The sequence below is a fragment of the Bombus terrestris genome, chromosome 11 (assembly GCF_910591885.1).
Source record: "Bombus terrestris chromosome 11, iyBomTerr1.2, whole genome shotgun sequence".
Taxonomy (NCBI): domain Eukaryota; kingdom Metazoa; phylum Arthropoda; class Insecta; order Hymenoptera; family Apidae; genus Bombus; species Bombus terrestris.
In genome coordinates, this window is record NC_063279.1 from 12275972 (window position 1) to 12295395 (window position 19424).

A 19424-nucleotide genomic window follows, 5' to 3' on the forward strand; every position below is an offset into this window, starting at 1 on the left:
TATGTAATAAAGCTGCGTAAATTTATAAATACTGTTATCGTATTTTCGAGTCTTTGACCTAGCTGTTCTGCTAGTGACCGAATTAATAGTTCGTTTATCGACGGTTCGTAAGTGGTACGCCAAGAATGTCTCTTTGAAGCTAGTTCAATAACATTCTCTCTTTACCTAGCCACCACTCGCCGTAAAAAGACAACAATAAAACTTAGAAAGATAAAAAAGGCTTGAAAGATAAACAATTTGTCGATACACCTGGTAATATCGTGTTTTTGAATCTCTGGTGATTCTCTTGGCAATTTTGCCGATGACTGAATTAATTGTTCGTTAATCGACGATCCGCAAGTGGGTGAAAGCCCTCGACTTCGTGTATTACGCGTGTATCTAGTAACCGGCAATCAGCGTTTTTCAATCGATCGACTGTACCCGTGTAACCAACCCGCTGATCGGTTAATAAACGTCGATTGCCACTTAGCCGCGGCACGAGTGTATAGCACACAAGCCAGCCATCGTTCGAGTAGTATAGGCTCGCGCGAGTCAGACTCGAGAAGTGAAAGACCGCTGTGGAATGGCGCATATGTATTACCATCCATAAGTCACTGTATGCTTATTTGAATGTATTTTTACTAAAATAAATTTAGCATTCGTCCTATGACATATAGCATATTTAAAACGATACGAAGTCAAAATATTTTACAAATTACGCTATCATATATTACGTTATCGTATCTTCAAGCTTGATTAATCAACAGAGGAGTATATTATAATTATTATAATAATTAATTTACGATTTTAATATATGTGCCTATATATCTTCTACGTATCTTTTCGCTATTTGGCACAAATATTTTTACCAAATAAAGATACAAAAGACTTGAATGCATTTTTAAATTGGCAATATTAAAATGTCTTGTTATATTTGGAGAAATCATGCATTCGAGGGTTAAAGAAAGTATGAACGAATTTTCTACAACGTAACAATTACAACGTTCCTATTCTAAATATACCAAGCATCCCGGAACTTTTACTCAATACTGTACACGCATACCATAGCGCCGCGCTCCTACCTCGCCAGGAAACTCTCGAAACTTCGATGTCTTTGGTCTTTCGCTGGTCGATAATTATTTCTCAATTTCCTCCAGTTATATTTACCTTCGTTTTCCCCGAGAACAGCCCTCATCATCCGACGAAATTTCAATCGGACCAAAGAAGCAATCAGCCGACGAAAACTCGAGAGTTTCTGAAGAATGCGAATGGTAAACGCAGAGAGAGAGAGCCCCGAGGATACTCGGTTACCGGTGAATTATGCGAGGGGAAATCGGTCGCCAGTTATCTGCAGCTCGCAGTCGGCTAGATTTCCTTTAAACGCGCTAGTTTTCCATCTCGAGATGGCGCGGCTGGGGTCGTTTCTCGGCGAACGCTCCACGCTGTTCTCGCGCATTCTTTGCATAATTAACTTTCTCAAGGGCTCCTCAAAGGTGTCCTAGGTTGGCAACATGGCGTTTAGTTGACACGATAGGACGGTTAGTCGCGAGTCCTCCCGACAGTCAATTCCCGCGTGGCCGTTGACAAGAGCTGAGGAAACAAAGGGAGCGAAGCTAGTAGCTAGCTTTGCATAATGAATACCCGTTTCTCGACTATCCTCTTCTTCTCTCCGATTCGTCTACGTAATTAGTCACGTGCCCCTCTCTCTCTCTCCTCGACCTCCAACGTCGCCTTCTAAATCTGCCGGAATTTTTTATCGAATCCACGCCAATCGAAGACGTTCGACGCTTTTCGTATTTGCGAGTTTGATTAATCGATGATAAATGGCTCGAGTTGAATGTTGTTCAAGCTGATTAGCATTTTGTTGGAATATGATCAGAAAGATATAAAAATACAAAACTACTGCTGCTTCTATATGAAAAATGATGTTTTTGAAAACCTTTTTTATGTCAGTGAAATTCTGTTTAAAACATTTTCTTGTTAATCACCAGGAGCATCTCAAATAGTCAGATTTATAGAGATGTACAAGTCACGCATCAATTATTACTAGAATTTTTGTCACGGAACAAGCAGAAATTATTCGTTGTTGATATTGGAGAAGATAGCAATCTTCCGTTTATTGTTGAAAGCATATGATCGTTTATAGAGGTGTAAGAGAGATGTAAACTGAAGTGAACATAAGGAATACGATCAGTGTTCTTGTACACGAAAAGTTCATAACTCTTTTGTTTAAATTCTTAATTCCTAGCGGCACTTGGAGCTCGCCTTGTGGAAAATTCACTGGCCGCTACTGTGAAAAACGACGACTTTAGGGACTCGTTCATTCACGCTCCTTTCCATTAATTGTTTCGTTAATTCAGAGATCGCTGCTTAAGAAGACCACTCCGCCAGTGTGGAAACGGTATACTACTCCTTATTTCGGGTGGGGAAGTACTCGTAAACCGAAGGCAGGTACTCGGAACAAAGCGCAGTTAATGAAACGTAAAAAGGATGCGTGCAATTTCTGCTTTGAACACGACAATATCTCGAGTAAATGGTTTTCGCTGAGAGAATGGATTTTAATAGTCAGCGACAATTTTTTATGATCTTTAACTGTTTGAACTTTTAAGCTTTTTAACATCCAAGTTTTAAGTTGAAATTTCCAAACGTTCAAATTCACGCCTATTTACAGCATTTCCAATCTTCACATTCTTAGATGTTGAAACCATTTAATTGACTAAATTCTCAGCAATCGGTAATTTTTAATTTGCACTAGCTACTCATTTTTAATTTAAAAATGGTGTCCAATTCGAACAAGGAGACAACGCATTTCGCCGGCTATTCCCGCTTCGTTAATGATCAACAAGTTAATTTAACAGTCATGTTAACGACTACCAGATGCGATGTGGCGCCAATGAATTTTCTGTGCGGAAACTGTCTGAACTGTGTCATGTTATCTTGAAATTATGTTAACGTGTACCTTTATATGTATATAACAGGCGTACTCTGTATAATGTTCGTAACAGTATGGCACACGCTACACAGCTAAAATTCTATCTTACTCAGTATTCTAACTCACAACCATCGATCTCATTCCACCTCAAATGCAAAATCCTCGTACTAGCATGCGTTTCAATTAAGTTAGTCGTGACTGCTACTATAAAATATTTTCGGCTAGGTACCATTGCTACCAGTCAACCATTATAACTGCGATATCGCTAACGGTATTGCGAGGAAGAAAGACAAAACATTCGAGATATATGTAAAATTCCATTGTACACGCGTTTAAGGGACTTGTTCTAACAAAAATGAGACAATTGACAATACATGATACTTTCAAGCATTGCGTGTTGTGATTTAACAAGCTTTCTAAAAATGAAATTGTATGATTAAAAATAGAATCTAAGATTAAGGATTAAAAATCTTTTTCTCGCTTGAAAACTGGGATATAAAAAATTCGAAGGTCTCAGGAAGATTAATGTATCGAAACTATCAACACAATAATAAATACAATAACAACAACAGCAATAAATAGTGAACGTTTCGTTTGTCTGTACTTGGCAAAGATTTATTTACAAATTCCCACAAAATCTTCAAAGATCGTCTCATTTTTATTTCACCCAAAATATCCCTCAAACTATACACCAACGTATTTTACATCCTGTGCACTAGTCTATGGTGCCAGATCCCATATAGAAGTTCCCACAACTACGATCAGTGATTGTCAGAGAAGTGAAGAGACACTAGACAGAATCATGCGTTGAAAACCTGACGAATTTTCGCTGCGTTACGACGAATCTCGAACGATCTCGAATCGACAACGTATATCTGAGGGGGGAAAACGCACGATGGACTGCTGGAGCGATTTACCTCTTTTACCTGGGCTGACTTTGAACGGGGATCGGCGACCTGGACGGTCTCGTCGGGAGGCAGCCGCCAGGAGTTCCTCTCGATGTTGACGCTGGCGTTCATAGCGGCCTCCTCCTCCGCCTCCCGTGTCCTTCGTCGTTCTTAACAGCTTCGTCCTTGCACAAGCACTTGCCCAAGGTCCCCAGGGTAACCCCCGGGCCACTCCTGGGGCCGAGGTCTTACACCAGCAATCCACAGTTCCTCACCTGAAACAAGGTGAACGAAATTGGTTCAATTTGAGCATCGAAACGTTATAAATTGTTTGTCGAATCACGTTAAAATTATATTAAGTTATAGTTAATAAATTAAAGTGAAACTCAATTTATCTGAATTCTATTTACTGAAACGAAACTTTATTTAACGATTTAACTGAACGCGAGCTTCTATTATGTGAATAAAATATAATGGATAACGCGAAGGATTTCTCAGCTCGTATTATATGAATTCCAATTATATAAACTGTTTTGTTCCCCGACAAGTTCAAGTAAATGGAGCTTTACCGTAGAAGTATTACGATGGATAGTATCACTTAAAATGGGGAATTTTTCTTCGTTAACTAGTCATGGAATAAGGAAAAGTTCTTTCATCAAAGATACATAATCTCCTTTTTCTTCATTCTTAGTCTCATTTTGTAAGATTACTCTTGTAAACTCTATCAGTATTCGCTATTTGATTTCAAAGCCAAGAAGAGGCCAACTTTATTCTCTCCCATCTTCATCATTTATTTCCGCTTTCTTTTTCTTCTTTTCCTTTCCTCTCAACTACGGGGTATCAAACAAGACTATATAAGTACCAGAAACGATAACAAGGCTACTGTTCTGCGTTTTGCCGCTCCTTAAACAAGACACACGGCTCGATAAAGTTTCATCCAGTTCGAGAGTAATCGAAGAAAGATTGAAGAACAGTTTCTGAAAGAATTCACGAAGGGCAAGGCGGAAGTGGATAGAAGAATAACATGAAACTAAAACTGAAAATCGAATTGAGCCACGGCAATCGGTTAAGTTAAACACGAAGATAAATAACGAATCGAAACTTTATCGAAACACGGCCTCGTCGTTTGGATTTCATGATCGAGTGAATAGTATGAATCGTTTTCAGGTCGATTAATATCGATTTTTTTATTAGAGCTTCGGTCAGTGAGGAAAAAGGTTAAGGACGATTCTCATGAAATGTCATGGTAATTTGCATGAGACGCTTCATCGACATTCTTGTCTGCCACTTCGTTAGTCTTATCTGATTTTTATTCTCGCCGATGATCACGTAAATTATTTATAGCGTCGTTTCATAATTTTAATTTGGCGATAATTTTCGCTAATTATCAAGTTCCATTGCGTCATCAAATTTAATCAATTTGAAAATGATAATAAATCCTTGGTTTTTAGAATTGAGGACGTATGTAGACTAATAAATGATATACATGTCCATTCATAAGTATTAGGCCACTAGCCTTAGAAGTAAAAACTTACAGCGTTTAAATTTGTATTTAATATAAAGTTTCGATTCTTTTCCATTAAAATGTTAAACATTTAAAATCCTAAATTATCAATTATAGCACATTTCATAACTTTTCTCGCGCCATGATGTCAAGTCAATATGTGTCCTACAAGTTCGTGGAAAGCATGAATGGACACTTTGAATCATTGACGAGGGATAGGGACAAAGGATAATTACGAATTCTCCAGGGAATTAAACTTGAATAAAGGATTACACCGCTCGGCCTGTCCGCCATCCCCTATGAATAATTTAATTAAAGTCAAAATTTCCGGACGAGAACGCACACAGCCAGCCATTAGTTTATTTTCAATTTAAATTTCAAATCGCGATTAAGCCTGCGCGAGTATGTACAATAAATTCTAAATGCATGCGAGCTACTGCATCGTACACTAAACTTAAGAAACGAATTACGAAACGATTCTTCGATAACGATAACACTTCTGTATCTCCACGTATACGAGTATTGTGAATTATTTTATCAATATCAATATTAAACAGGAACAGAAGCTTTAGTAAAACTGAATCAATTTCTTTCAGTTTCTATTCTTATTTTCTAATCTTCTTTATACACCTAAAGGAAAATACTTTTATATTCTTTGTTAAATAATGTTTCAATAATTAATGTTCTCGATAATCCATGCTCTGATAATCACGATTTTATTGCACTATAACTCCATTTAAGTATCCAGATATTCATGAACGAGATAATACACATACTTTTACATCTTTATCATATCTTCGTCATCATAATGCACTCACGAGAGTTTAATGTTCCATCATTTCCAAATCTTCCACGTTTAGACGTCCTTATCTACTCGTCGACCCTTCAGGAAGCTCCCGTGAATTTTCGAGATCCTTTACAGTTCAGACGAAGCACATCTCGCAACTAACCTAACGCAACATCGTGATCGGAACATCGCGCGAGTCCTTGAAAACTTAAATGCATCCTTCGCGGACGAACGTTCGTCGAGTACCTTAGTAGATAGAGATTTTGAGGAAACTCTTCACGTTCTGGAAAATCGTCTGGATATACGGCTAGCTACAGATGAGCCTGAACTTATAGGACTCAGGAGACGTGGAACTAGGCCCGATACCTTGGCACCAAAGAAGTATGTTTCAAGGGACTCGATAGTTGTTACTCGTATCGACATCGAGTAGGATTAGATGCTCCCCGAGGCGTTGAACTTTGGTCTCGAAGATGTTTCACTCGTGAGAACTCTGAATTGATGTAATAACAGTTTTACTCCAGCAGTCTTTAGTGATTTTAGAGTTTTCAAGATAAATATTGGTATCTGCTGCGTTATAGCATTTATTTTTAATCGAAAAATGTACTTCTTTTGGAGGTTGCAGGATATTCTTTATCCTTAAATGATAGAATTCGGTATTTTTATTTCGGTAGAAATCGAACGTTTTCTAAGTTCTGAACTTCGACGTGCTTGACATTTGAATTTCGACTCCTAAATTACACAATTCGACATAGATAACCTTCGAACTGTAGAACTTGATATCCTTTGACATCCAAATTACAGCATTCCACCTAAACGGCCATTAATTTAGAGAACTCGATACGAACTCGAGAAATGACCCCCAAATTGGAGAACTCTATACCCTCGATCACCAAATTAGAGAATTCGATCCGAATGACATTTGACTAACAAAAACCTTCGCTTTCCAAAGTATTGTAGAGACCGCATGTTTTGAATCAAAATAAAACCAGACCATTATAAAGGGAAAGTTTCAATCTTCAAATTCATGGTAATTCAAGTCCTATAAAATATTCATTTAGCTCCATAGATACGAGCATGTATCAATTCCGTAAAAAGCAAAGGCAAAGGACGGATGAGGGATAATGATTTCCCAATAATTTACCTTGTTTCCCTTGTTTTTTCTATGCTAATATTTTTAAAAGAAGGTTTTTCTAATATTAAAACATTTATATAATTATATTTATATATTGAAATAATTATAATGGAATGGCTGTATTTATGTTGATCCTCCGCGAGTAAGTTCCTTACAGTCAGCACGTTACGTACAAAATTTACGAAATTCGAAACCGGATGATCGCTAGATCAACCGCAGAGATTAACATTCTCCGCAATATCAGGCGCTCATTCGGTAGACCGCCTGAACGCGTTCCGGAAGCGACTGTGAAACATAGATCGTGATAACGAACTAGCGATTCAGCTGGCGGGAATTTATGGGACGTAAAAGGAATGCAAAGAGCAGGAAATACGAACGGCACGAGAAACGCACGATACTTCCTTTCCGCCTCGGATTCATCGTCCTTCTACTCGCAGCACGCCTCCACCATTTAAATTCTCGTGATTGCATTTATAAAACTGCGTCGCGGAACAGCGATTTAACTGCCGTTGCCTGCCGGCCATTAACCTGAAACTTTTATTCACGCTGCTATAGACCAAGCGTCATTTTTGTCACCGTAGAGAATGACGTATTTTACGTTTTTGTATCACGCCATTTCCATCGTTTATCATGTGCTCGTGACTTTCCTTGATATAAGCGGATGTTTTCGCACTGTATTACTTACGATGCGTGTAACGAAAGTGAAATATCCGAATCTCTTCTAGGTAAGAGTGGATACTTTTATTAAAGTAACTAAAGAAATAAAAGATGAGAAGACATCGATATGCAAGCTTAAATGGTTACTAACCATAATATAATAATATAAGAGTAATAGATTAAGAAAGGAAAGGGCAGTGAGAATTCATAGTTTGGAAAATTAAGGCTACGAGTTATAGTTCGGCTGTATATTTCATCGAATACAGCAAGAGTTATAGTATAATCAACTTGTTATTATCATCCTAATATTGTTAACCACAGCTATGTTTGATGATCTCTCTATTGAAGCTCTGCCTTATCAAATATGTATTTCCTTTCGTTATTATAACGAGAGTGAATGAACAAACTCATATAAAAAATGATCCACGTGATCAACATTTGAAATTGTCTGGACTATGCAACTTAAGGGAACACCGTTTCATAACGTTGTCGCGTTTATTGTTTATCGTAGCCACGATAAACTAAGGGCATTCTTTATGCAAGCGCTGGTTACCGGAAACCTTATTATAATCTGGTTGGCGCTTTTCTATCGTTCCTCGCATTGCTGTCTCGTAAAGAGAAATTGGATGAAAATACAGTACATGTACGACCGCATGCATCATTTCTGCTTCCCGGTCGGTTCGATGTAACACAATGTTGTAAAAGTACTATGTATCTGAACCCGTGGATTTCAATACACCAATGTTTTATTGCGGAATCGCAAAATTACTGTTTCGAAATGATACCATTCTGCATTCTACTTTCTATTGAACACGTTTCTATGGATTCAATGTTCCATCATCTTCATTGACGATTTTCTTTAAATCGTTTTGCCTCCTATTATCTTAGCGTTGAAACTTATTTACTTAAGAATTTCTGTTTATATTTAAAGACTCCAAGAGTAAAGTATAACAAATATAAGTAGAAGATATTTTAACAACAGATGACAAATTTATGACATTTTGTGAAAAAATGGTGTATCTAATATTAGAAGTACACTTTTGAAATCAAGATTTTAAATATAATTATTTTTTATTATTCCATCGTTATATGGAATTATTGCACTGCTCCACAATTTATATTTCCATTTTAAAATGGATCATTACTATAAAATCTTATATTTTTCTCATCTTCGCGCTTCGAGATTGCAAATTATTCGACGATTGCAAAATGAATTATCCAAGAACTCGAACAAGATTCGTCGAATACATCAAGTCGACCGACAAAGTCGAGGATCAAGCCAGAGGGCAGCCTCGTCCAACTTTTAACGATATTATCGTCTATCCAGCTGACGCGGTGTCGAGGGTACGTCTATTAAATCGTTTTCAAGATCTTCTCGCTTTCTTCGCCTGGGATTGAATTGCATCCATCGCGCTCAGTCCAAGCTGACAAAAGGGGATGGGGAAAGGAGCGTTTGCGGGCAAGTTAGATAATGAGGGAGCCGTCGGCTGGCCAAAAGCTATTGCCCGAAGGAATCATTTAATTACATCACCGGCTTCTTTTCATTCGTCAGGAAGCCGATAGGAGGCGGTCGAGATTGGCACCGAGGCACTTTGAACTTTTCAACGTCCGTGGCGAACGAGTCACGCCCCTCCAAGACGGATTAACCTTAATTAAAGTTCTGCGCTCTATTGTCGCAACTCTGCTTTAAACATTGCTTCCCGAGTTGCACCGAATTTTCACTCGAAACGACTTTTCATCCTAAACGAATCGTCCGAATTTCAGAATTGATATTCTGGACACGTCGCTGCTCGTAGTTGTTCGCAAACGAGCAAGTGGCGTGACAAGCAGAATTGTTTCTTTTTTAAGAGGAATCAGAACCGGTTCTTTTTTCAGTTCTATTTTTTTTATTGCTAGACACGTTTGATTGATTCGGTCAGTTTTAATTGGCAATTGTCGAAATTGTAGAATAGAAACGGAACGATGGACGTCGGTATTTTTGACGAGCATATGCGCGGTTTGTAGATTCGTAAGGATACGGCGAAATTTTTCTAGTTCACCAGCTTTTAAACGTCGAAAACGTGGAAATTTTAAAATTTCGCAGAGTTAACTTCGTTAGACGAAATTGAATTCTACATCAAAATTTTACACGAATCTACGTTTGATTTAAATCTAAATTGATTTTGTAATTAATTACCAACATTCGTGTACCACTATGTATAGCTAAAATATCCAAATACTTATTAGCGATAGTGTATGTTACAATCTAATATATTACACGAGTTATCCATGTGTCACCCAACCACTCTAATATATCACCAATGGTACATGTAGCATTGTTTCAGAACCACTGGTTCAGTTGGTTAATAACTTAGGAGAATACAGTGTTGCGTACATTGTAGCGTGAAAGGGTTAATTCCCGAACGAACATATTCGCGAGTAAGAACAATACGCCACAATGCTGTCAGAAACTAATGTGGTAATTAGGGCAGATTCCATAAACAGTTCCAAGATTAACCGCATACAACGATTGATAACAACGGATGAGGAAAGGCAGAATCACAAGAGCAGCGTGCAAGCAACGAGAGGAAAAACGGAAAGAGGACGTTGTCCTGGTGAAAGGGTTACCACGTTGCTCCCAGGTCGTGACGTCAGAAGGGGATGTGTTACGTCAGTAGTGCGGCAGACTGTGTGGGCTCGAAGCTTCGCTCGAATGCTGGTAGGAGGGTTGCTGGAAACCAGTGGGAGAGAAAGAGAGGGTAGGCAGAGCAGCGAAGGGGATGCAGGCGCCGTGGAGGGACTGGGGCAATGGTTGACGCAAAATAAGGTCGGCCACCCCGGATTTCATTCATCAGTCACAGTCCACGGTGGCCAGGCTAACTGGATTAATCCTCCACAGTTGTCAGCCCTGTCTAAACGACAAAACCGAAATCGCAATGGAGATTGATGGCAGACGCGTTTCACGCACGTGCGTGTTTCAAGTTGTTCGAAAGTTGCCGACGAATTCGCTCGATGGATTTATCTTCAGAGATTTTGTTTCTCCATGAAACATTCATGATGCTGTCTCAGTCGAAAGGATTCAAGCAAAAGGAGAATTCAATCAAAAGGAAATAAAAGGAGTATTAACATCTCGCTATGGATTAAGTTTAGATTAAAAATAGGATTTTTGACATAACTGTATCTTTCTATTGTCGGAAAATTTCTTAAGTTTAAGGGAAATATAACAGAATCGCTATTGAGATATTTAAGTATAATTAAAGAATCTACTCATAGACATTTTTTAGTAAATATTCAAATACATTAGTAAGTCGCTACATAAATGAAAGTAAAAATCATTCTGTACTATAGAAGACATGTACATATTCTTTTAGCAAATAATTATGTATTCGATATTTGAGGATGTATATGTAAGTACGTCTTTCGTGGCGAATGAGATAAAACGTTCCAAATCTTCCTGTTTCTTTAAATAAGAACAAAAATCTCGAGAACTTTGCAGGATTAAAATAACGATACTAGTGTCTCCAAGCTGAATAATGATTCACGTATTTGCCTCGCGATAACGAAATTTAAGAGGGATTTGTATTGTGCGCAATAAAAAGCTCCTTTTTAATTATTTGATGTTTGAATATGTTTTCTACCATTGTACTCGCGCTTTTTCTTTGACATCCAAGATGGAAATCGCTAAACCGAGAACTTCGTTGCGGCGGTGCGACGTTTTTACGATCTGGCATTCGTTAAGCGTCTCTGGCAAAAACATTTACACGGGACATGGTAAAAAAGGCAAAGTTCTTACGCTAATCGAATTTTCACACAGCTCCGTTGAATAGATCCCGCGAAATGTCGTCAACTTGCTTCTTTCGCACGGAGTCCTGTCCATTTCCTTTCGCTCGCCAACCACTTGGCGCCAAATTGGTTCGTTAAAGTTTTCTTGCGACGCGTCTTTGAGGGGCCTTTCTTTCTTCGTCTTTAACTGCCAATTTCAGGCGAAGATCAACCGTTTCCTATCTTGTCGTTTCACGAGACATCGGAACCGGATAAAAGCTACCGGTCTCCTACCAGAAATTGAAGATAACAAAAGCGGAAAGCGATGTGGAATTCGAAGCGGATTCGGCGGACAAAGTGGAATGAGCCTGGTTTTGACCAGACAGTCTTCGAATTTAGTCTCTGAACACAGTTATTTCAATTTTAAACTGAAACATTGTATAGACCTATAATATTAACTCGTAACACAGTTCTGTATGGGTTTCCTTTACTAACTTTCAATAATCTACATTTATTTTATTATTACTCTAAAGATTTTTTACTATTATTCTGTCAGTAACGTTTGGACACTTTCATAGTGGTCCATGTACAGTACACCTTCCAACGAATTTTTCACCTTTAAAGCGAACTACACTATAATAACGCAATAAATATCAGCCAGTAAAAGAGAAACGAATGAACCTTTGTTTTCGCATAATACCATTTACGTGAAAAACGACGTACCGCGAAAACGTCAACAGCGAGGGACTCGCGTTCACGAGGTCCTTCAATATTACAGCGGCACGTGCAAATGTAAAACGCGTCAACGTAGTAAACACGTTTATAATCATTAATGTCGGTCCATTTTCCCGTTCTCCACCGTCCAATTTTCGGTCATCGTCGCGTCGCGATAAACAGACACGAATTTCCATCGAATTCGATCGTTTATCTACCGAAACGTATCGTTAATTTTCCCTGAAACTAACGAACTTAGCCGAAGTTTCGTCGTGCACTGCAGCCATTACACGATTCCGTAATTGCATTACCAGAAATCCTCCCAATCCTCCTCGGAAACGATTCGCGTTTTCGACGAGTATGATTTATGGTCGGCGCGAAGAATATCGCATGCACGTTCGCTGGAGTTCGCTCTGTATATTTCACGATAATTCCGCCTCTGGCACGTTTCGGCAGATATATTCGACCCAACCGACTCATGGGTCAGGAATACGCGTTACTGCTATTTCGTGACTTCCAGCCTCCATCGCTGGCCTGGGTCCTACCTTTATCCAGTCGTGCGCGCACATTCAATGCGTTTACGATGAGTGATTTACTGCGAATCGTAACTCGATAGCTACAGTTTTTTTTTATAACTTTTATCACAAATATCAAGTGTCAAATGCTAATTGAACTACAAAAAGTTAAACATTCTTCTTTATCTTATCAAAATATTTCTTGATCAGAACATCAATGTTACAAAGAATTTAACTCCAAAATTGGCAAAAAATTATACTGGGTATTTGTACAAATTCCGAATGCAATTAGGATCTTCTAATCGATATTTAACATTGATTGTGACGTATATTTCTCAATATTTCTTGCGACGCGCGTGTGTTAGTTTCGTGATATCGGGAAGTTCTATCGAAAGCAGGAAGCGAGGTTAGTGCTGCGGATATTAAGGCATTTGCATCTGCGACTCGTTTCACTATTTATAGAAGCATGTCTGCAGAACGGATGACAATATTTCTCGTGAAACTCGATAATTATAAATATCTTTTTATATGACTATTCTACATGATTGCGGGTTTACCATATATTGTGCCATTTTTAATAAAGAGGTTTCTTTTCGTCGTTTTAGCATCACTGTAAGTTTATGCATCTGACAAAATTAATGTTGACTTTTATTAAAGCATAATTCTGTATACGCATTCGGTTTTGTAGTGTTACTTCAAGTCTAATGGTCTTTGTACAATATATTTGGATACACAGTATATGTGGTCCTAGTCCTAATTTGCAAGATACGATTAATTACATAAAATGTCTTAGACCTGCCGTTCAATTAAGATTAAAAGCACCTCAGACTTTAATTAATTACAATGGAATTTAATCATAATTCTGCTCGTGTAGTATACATCATTACACATTCAACGAACATTCAAGGGATCCTTGTAATTTCGAGGTGATTCATCGCGTCGTTTCCCGGAGGTTAGAACTACTTTATCAGCACACAAAAGCCGATTATAGTTTCCAGTAACTCAGCCTCTAGAAGCGTGTACTACCCTGTATAGATCTAAAATGATGTCGTTTCAGTTGGCACGAAAGTTTTCACGACCGCCGTTCCGTTGCTTACACGCTGTTTATTCGTTCTCGAAGAAACAACGTTCAAATGACAAGAACATTCAAACAGTTACTTTCAACGAAACGACTATTTTAACTCGTTATCCCACTTCAAACAAGTCAATATATATTGACTTATTAAAATCAGATGAATTAATATCCCTTTCTTAAGGATATTAATAATATCAACGACAAACGAAAATAAACGACATTGTTGCTACATGTGTTACGTAGTATTACGAAATCCATGTCCTGTCGACGGATTCAACAAGTGTTACGTGTAAAAATTTTTGGCTTAGATCGTCTACTGAATTTATCGAATGATGCTGATCAATTTTATAAATCGAGACACAGAAAAAGAATGATCATGTACATTATTTTTTTATTCAGTTATATATTTTACTGTTTACTATATATACCACTATACATTCAAACGTATTTCTCTAAAATAAAAAATTTAAAATTATAAAATATAAAATTTTACACAAAAGTTTGTTGATAACTCGACAAATCTAGTCGCGTTGCTCTGCTTTTAACACAACCCATTACCGGACTCGAGGATCGCAACTACCAATTCCCACCCTCGTTTCCCCATCGAAACATCTTTTTAATTAAAACGAACAACGAAACCAGCCATCTCTGCAGACCGTCGTAGCACTTTTAACGACCATCCAGAAACGTAGGAAGTTTCGCCGTGAAGTGAAATTGCGAAAACTTCGCTCATCCACGAGCGCACGGGCCGTATTCACCAAATCGGAATTCCATTGGCCCGATGACCGAGCAAGCTTCGACCATAAATACCTGTCCACGCTGGGAACAAAGTTAGCCTGTCTTCCGAGTCCCGCTAATCAATGTTCCATCAGAGTTGTTCCGCGGCGCAAACAAAGTCATTTGTCCTGGCGGATAGAAGACATCGTTGTGAGAAACGACGATGATAGATGCACGCGTACGTGGACTGCAGCCAGCTACTGTAGAATTCGTAATTTGCCACGTCTGTGAAATAGATAATGCGATCTGTAACTACAGGACTGATCTGAGCGTCGAATCGTCCTACTTTTGTGTAAGAGCTGTGTTGAGGCAGGTAGAGTTCTTTCACACGAAGATAAGTACTGTTGATCGTTTACAAGGCGGCACATGAAAAGAGTGCGGATCCGATTGGTTATTTTCAATAGATTTAATACAGTCATAAAAAGAAGCGTACATGGTGATCGAAAGTTATACATCACAGAATTATTCGGGCCGTTTCATTGCAGACAAAGGAAATACCACAAGCGGGTGCGCTGGTTGCGGATAAAAATTGCCATGTGTACGGTTGGGTACATTTGTATACATTATATATACATGAACGATTGTCACACATTTCACGATGAGCGTTATTTTACATGTTCTCTGTTTCAGTCCACTGCATGGCAACGTTGAAAACGGTTGAGAAAAATATCGCTTGTCTGCACCGGGTTTCAGTCACGAATAGATCATGTTATTGTTAGTGAGTGTGGTACTGTAATGTAGAAAAAGAAGAAAAAAAGCATAGAGAAAAGGGGAAGAGAAAAATGTTTCAATCGAGACTTCAAATGCTTGTCATAATGTATAACGCTTGCTATGATATGAAAATATTGTTTATCTTTCTAATTGTATGTTTTTTTTTACAAAACTTCGCCAGCTTATAAGCTATTTTTAAGACCAGGAAAGTAGAAAACGTTCTTTATAATAAACCTACATATTCTCATAGACCAAGTACAGAACCTAGTCTAATCCATTAACATCAAAGAAGAGAATTCACGGAAACCTCATCAGCTTAAACATCGAACGATTCATCAGGAATCAGCTGGAAGCCGGTTGATTTTTCTAGCTTCTGGTACCTAACCAATCTAATGGGATTGACGATCCGAGCCGCGTCAGCAATCGTACTTTTACGAATCAAACCGACCTGGTCGTTGGTACTACGCCATTGTTTGCGGCGCAACGGTTTTCCAGGGGCATTAACTGCTCGCTTTCCGGAAACGAGCGCGTTTCAACGATCACGCGCGATCGTCCGTTTTAATCACATGGTCGGCGATGCCTAGAAATATTCGTTGCAGCCATTGCTACCGCTGGTTGTATCGATGTGCCGAAGAGAATAATTGGAAAAGTTTCTGTCACGCGGTCGATAGCTCGAAGAGAGTAAGACAAACAGAGAGAGAGAGAGAGGGAGAGAGAAATAGAAAATCGAGCGGAGAGTTTTCTCGTCCCGGTATAAAGTATGAGTTTGTAATTCTCGAAGCGCGTCGAGCGAAAAAGCAAGTTGAACAAATTTGTGTTTGTGATGGAATCCATGTTTTATACGCTCGACAGTGGTCGATTTCAAACAGTGATGGAGAATCCAGTGTGCCCTCTGAATGGGTTCGGAGCTCTCGATGATGCTTCTTAATGGCTCAAACTTAGTAATTTTTCATCGTAATAACCATGAAATAACTAATTATTGTGCTTCAGACACTGCGGTCCTTAAACTAAGAATTCGAATAAAACGATAATATATCATTTTGGATAATTCCGAGTCGTCAAGAGAGTCCATCAAGCGGTGAGTCATAAACCAGCAGCAACTCACACCATCGGAAAGTTTCAGGATCCGCAGGAAAACTTTTCAACACGTAAAGTGTCGTTAATATCGAACATTTGGGGAAAACTTGGCCGAAAGTTTCTCTTTTTTCGCCAAGTATCTTTTTCCTCGTGGGCGATTGATGGAAAATATATTACGATCGTTGGCGAAAGGAAATCCAGGTCGGCGTGTACGAAGACAAAGGGCTTCGATTTCCCAAATTACGCGTGAAATCTTCCGAATTCGTCTTTCGTGAGAAATGTGACAGGCTGCAGCACAGCTGGAAAAGACACGAGACGGAATCAAATTGTGTCTACGAAGGGAAACGCAAATGCTGGGATCTGGTGTCGTGGCGCTTAATTAATCCATAAAGCTCCTATTTTCATTAGCTTCGTAAGTCTGCTTCAACGGTGTCGTTCGCCACGCCGGTTTTAATTATGAATTACGCGGTCGCTCTCAGCTTCCCTTCCTCTAGTTTGCTGTCACCGATTAACAAACAACAAATACACTGAAGGCGAACGATTCCTCATAGAACACTAGACAAGTCGAAAAATTCTGACACCAGATTTTGATCTATTTGCATATTTCCAACTTTATTTGTGAATTTACACAAATTAGGGGTCCTCTCTTTCCACTAAATTTCACTCTTAATATTTACAAAGCTTTATTCGACGTGAAATTAAATTCAGAATACCCACATGCTAATACTATCTCGAGTTTCTATTTACTTTTGCTCCGTTGCTTCGTTTCCCCATAAATATTTCCCGAAAATCCGAGATATAGCTAGAGAAACATGTTCCATTCGCGTTTTCAAGCCTGCAACGAATTAATTTCTTGCGAGTCCAGGTCGACCGTGTGCTCGCACGATCTAATCGGTTTATTAATTCGCAGAGCTACCTGTTGTTCGTACACTGGCTGTCTGCCGCCTTATTAATCGGATTAGTCCCACAGAATACCTTAAATCAGTTTCTCACATGTAAAATACCTTCTTTCTCTCTTCACAGGACGATGTTCGTAACCAGACGACACGATTAGGCGACTCGAATAAGCTTGTATTACTAAATCTTCCAATTATCTGTTTTGTTAGACATTTCTGAATTAATATGTGAATTTACCATATTTATACTTGGCGGTACCTATGAATGGAAATCGGTTCGCAATTATTTCCAAAATGCACTGATAAAAATAACGACAATACATAAAGATAAAGTAGGCGAAATTTCATTATTAGCCATTTGCAAATTTGATTGCGCAGCGTTTCGTGCTAAAAGGCAAGCGTGGCGTATCTATTAAGATAAATTGCACACTGTTTGAATATCAACTCTGGTGTTCGAGGCTATAATCGATCTAGTGTCTTAATTACAATTTCAAAATTAGCCTCGACTAATGTATATAAAAAGTTACACGTTTTAAAGTACCGTACCATTATCTACCGAAACGATGCAACAGCAAAAAGATCAGGAAGCTCTAAACAACTCTGTTACGTCGTTTCCTCAATGTCCCTTTTTTTCGTACAATGGCAGAGTACAGAAAGCAGAGAGATGTTTTTCAGGCACGAAATAAATGCGTCCTAGACCTGCAAGGGTCGACGAGGAAATATTCCCTTCGGGACAGGCGTTGTCGGCCGACGTTCCTTTAATTTATGAGCATCATGAGCAGCAACGAAATTATTATCCACGCCACGGGCCTCGACTGCGCCTATAGAACGCTGAAAAAGAAAGCAGCCGCGTTTGTACCAGTCGTAGAAATAAGCAGCCGGCATGTAGCCAACGTGATTAATCTCTGGCGAGACCGATCCATTCGAAAGAGGATAGAAATCTGCAACGCGTACCGTTTCACACGACATGGTATAAATTAATGAAATTGAGGGGAACCAGAATTATTATTACGTGAAATATTCCTTTTTTCAGCTTGCTCCTTTCTTATTCGTCTATTCCACTCGTTAATAATTTCTTTAATTACGTACATTTCGGGGATTTGCTAGAAAGTTGACACATAATAAGTAATTACTTTTGACATGCATCCATAAAGATTATACTTCAAAAGCGAGCTATTTACTAGAATTCCAGTGAATAATTATCCTATACAATTTATATATTTATGTATAATACGTTTATTTATGTTTAATATGAATAGACATCAATGAATGATTAAACATATCAATGAAAAACATACCTCAAACGCACTAAATACATAACAAAATTCTAAATTAACAATTCAAATAATTGCAGAGTAGAAGCATGAAAGGTTTCTAGTTCATATGCTAACTCGTTCCTTCCTTTTCAAGAACCTTCCAGTTCCAAGATAAATCGTCGACGAAGAATAACGCATATCAGCTCGTTTCCTCGTGTTTCCTTAATTATATCTGCTTAACTGGGCGAAATTTAATTCGGGAATGTGGAACACCGATCTAGATCTAAAAAAGACAAACGAAAATGCAGCGATTCGAAAGAAAGCTTGTTTCGAGCGACGAAGCACAACCGAATTCCGCGGATTCCCAAGCGATGTACGTTCTCTCGTAAAAATTCAATGACTGATTCCAGGTTCGGAGCAAAGAATTTTTCGAAAATATTTCTATAGTTCGAAGGAAGAAATTGTTGGAACAGAAAGGATAAAGAGAGGTATTCAAATACTGGCCGTGCTAAACACGGAAGACAAGGAATTTCAGGACGCAACAAAGCCAGTTACAGCACGTAAAAAGGATTCCCAGGCTTTTGAGAAACAAAGATAAATTTATTCTGTAAGCGTCGCTAACATTAGATTATATTTATTGTGATCTCAGTTACTGACAGTAGAAACACTCCCGATTGTATTTCCGTTCGTTTATAACAGGAAGGTGTATTCTCATTGTCTTTACAGTTTCTGCGGCGAACACTTGAGAAAATTGAAGCTTTCATTGGTGTTCCTGGGTGCTTCG

General features: G+C 38.6%; 1 protein-coding gene across 3 annotated transcripts in view; it reads right to left on the minus strand.

The window, feature by feature from the left end:
- LOC100643585 (dipeptidyl aminopeptidase-like protein 6) overlaps nucleotides 1–19424 on the minus strand; it is a 116308-nt gene that overhangs the window by 30187 nt on the left and 66697 nt on the right. For 2 of the 3 annotated variants that reach the window (XM_048410595.1, XM_003399177.4), the window contains exon 2: nucleotides 3829–4073. In XM_048410595.1, the coding sequence (XP_048266552.1) occupies nucleotides 3829–3930 (102 nt within the window). In that variant the 5' untranslated portion in view covers nucleotides 3931–4073. The remainder of the gene's footprint in view (nucleotides 1–3828; nucleotides 4074–19424) is intronic. The other variant, XM_048410596.1, reaches the window with a different exon arrangement.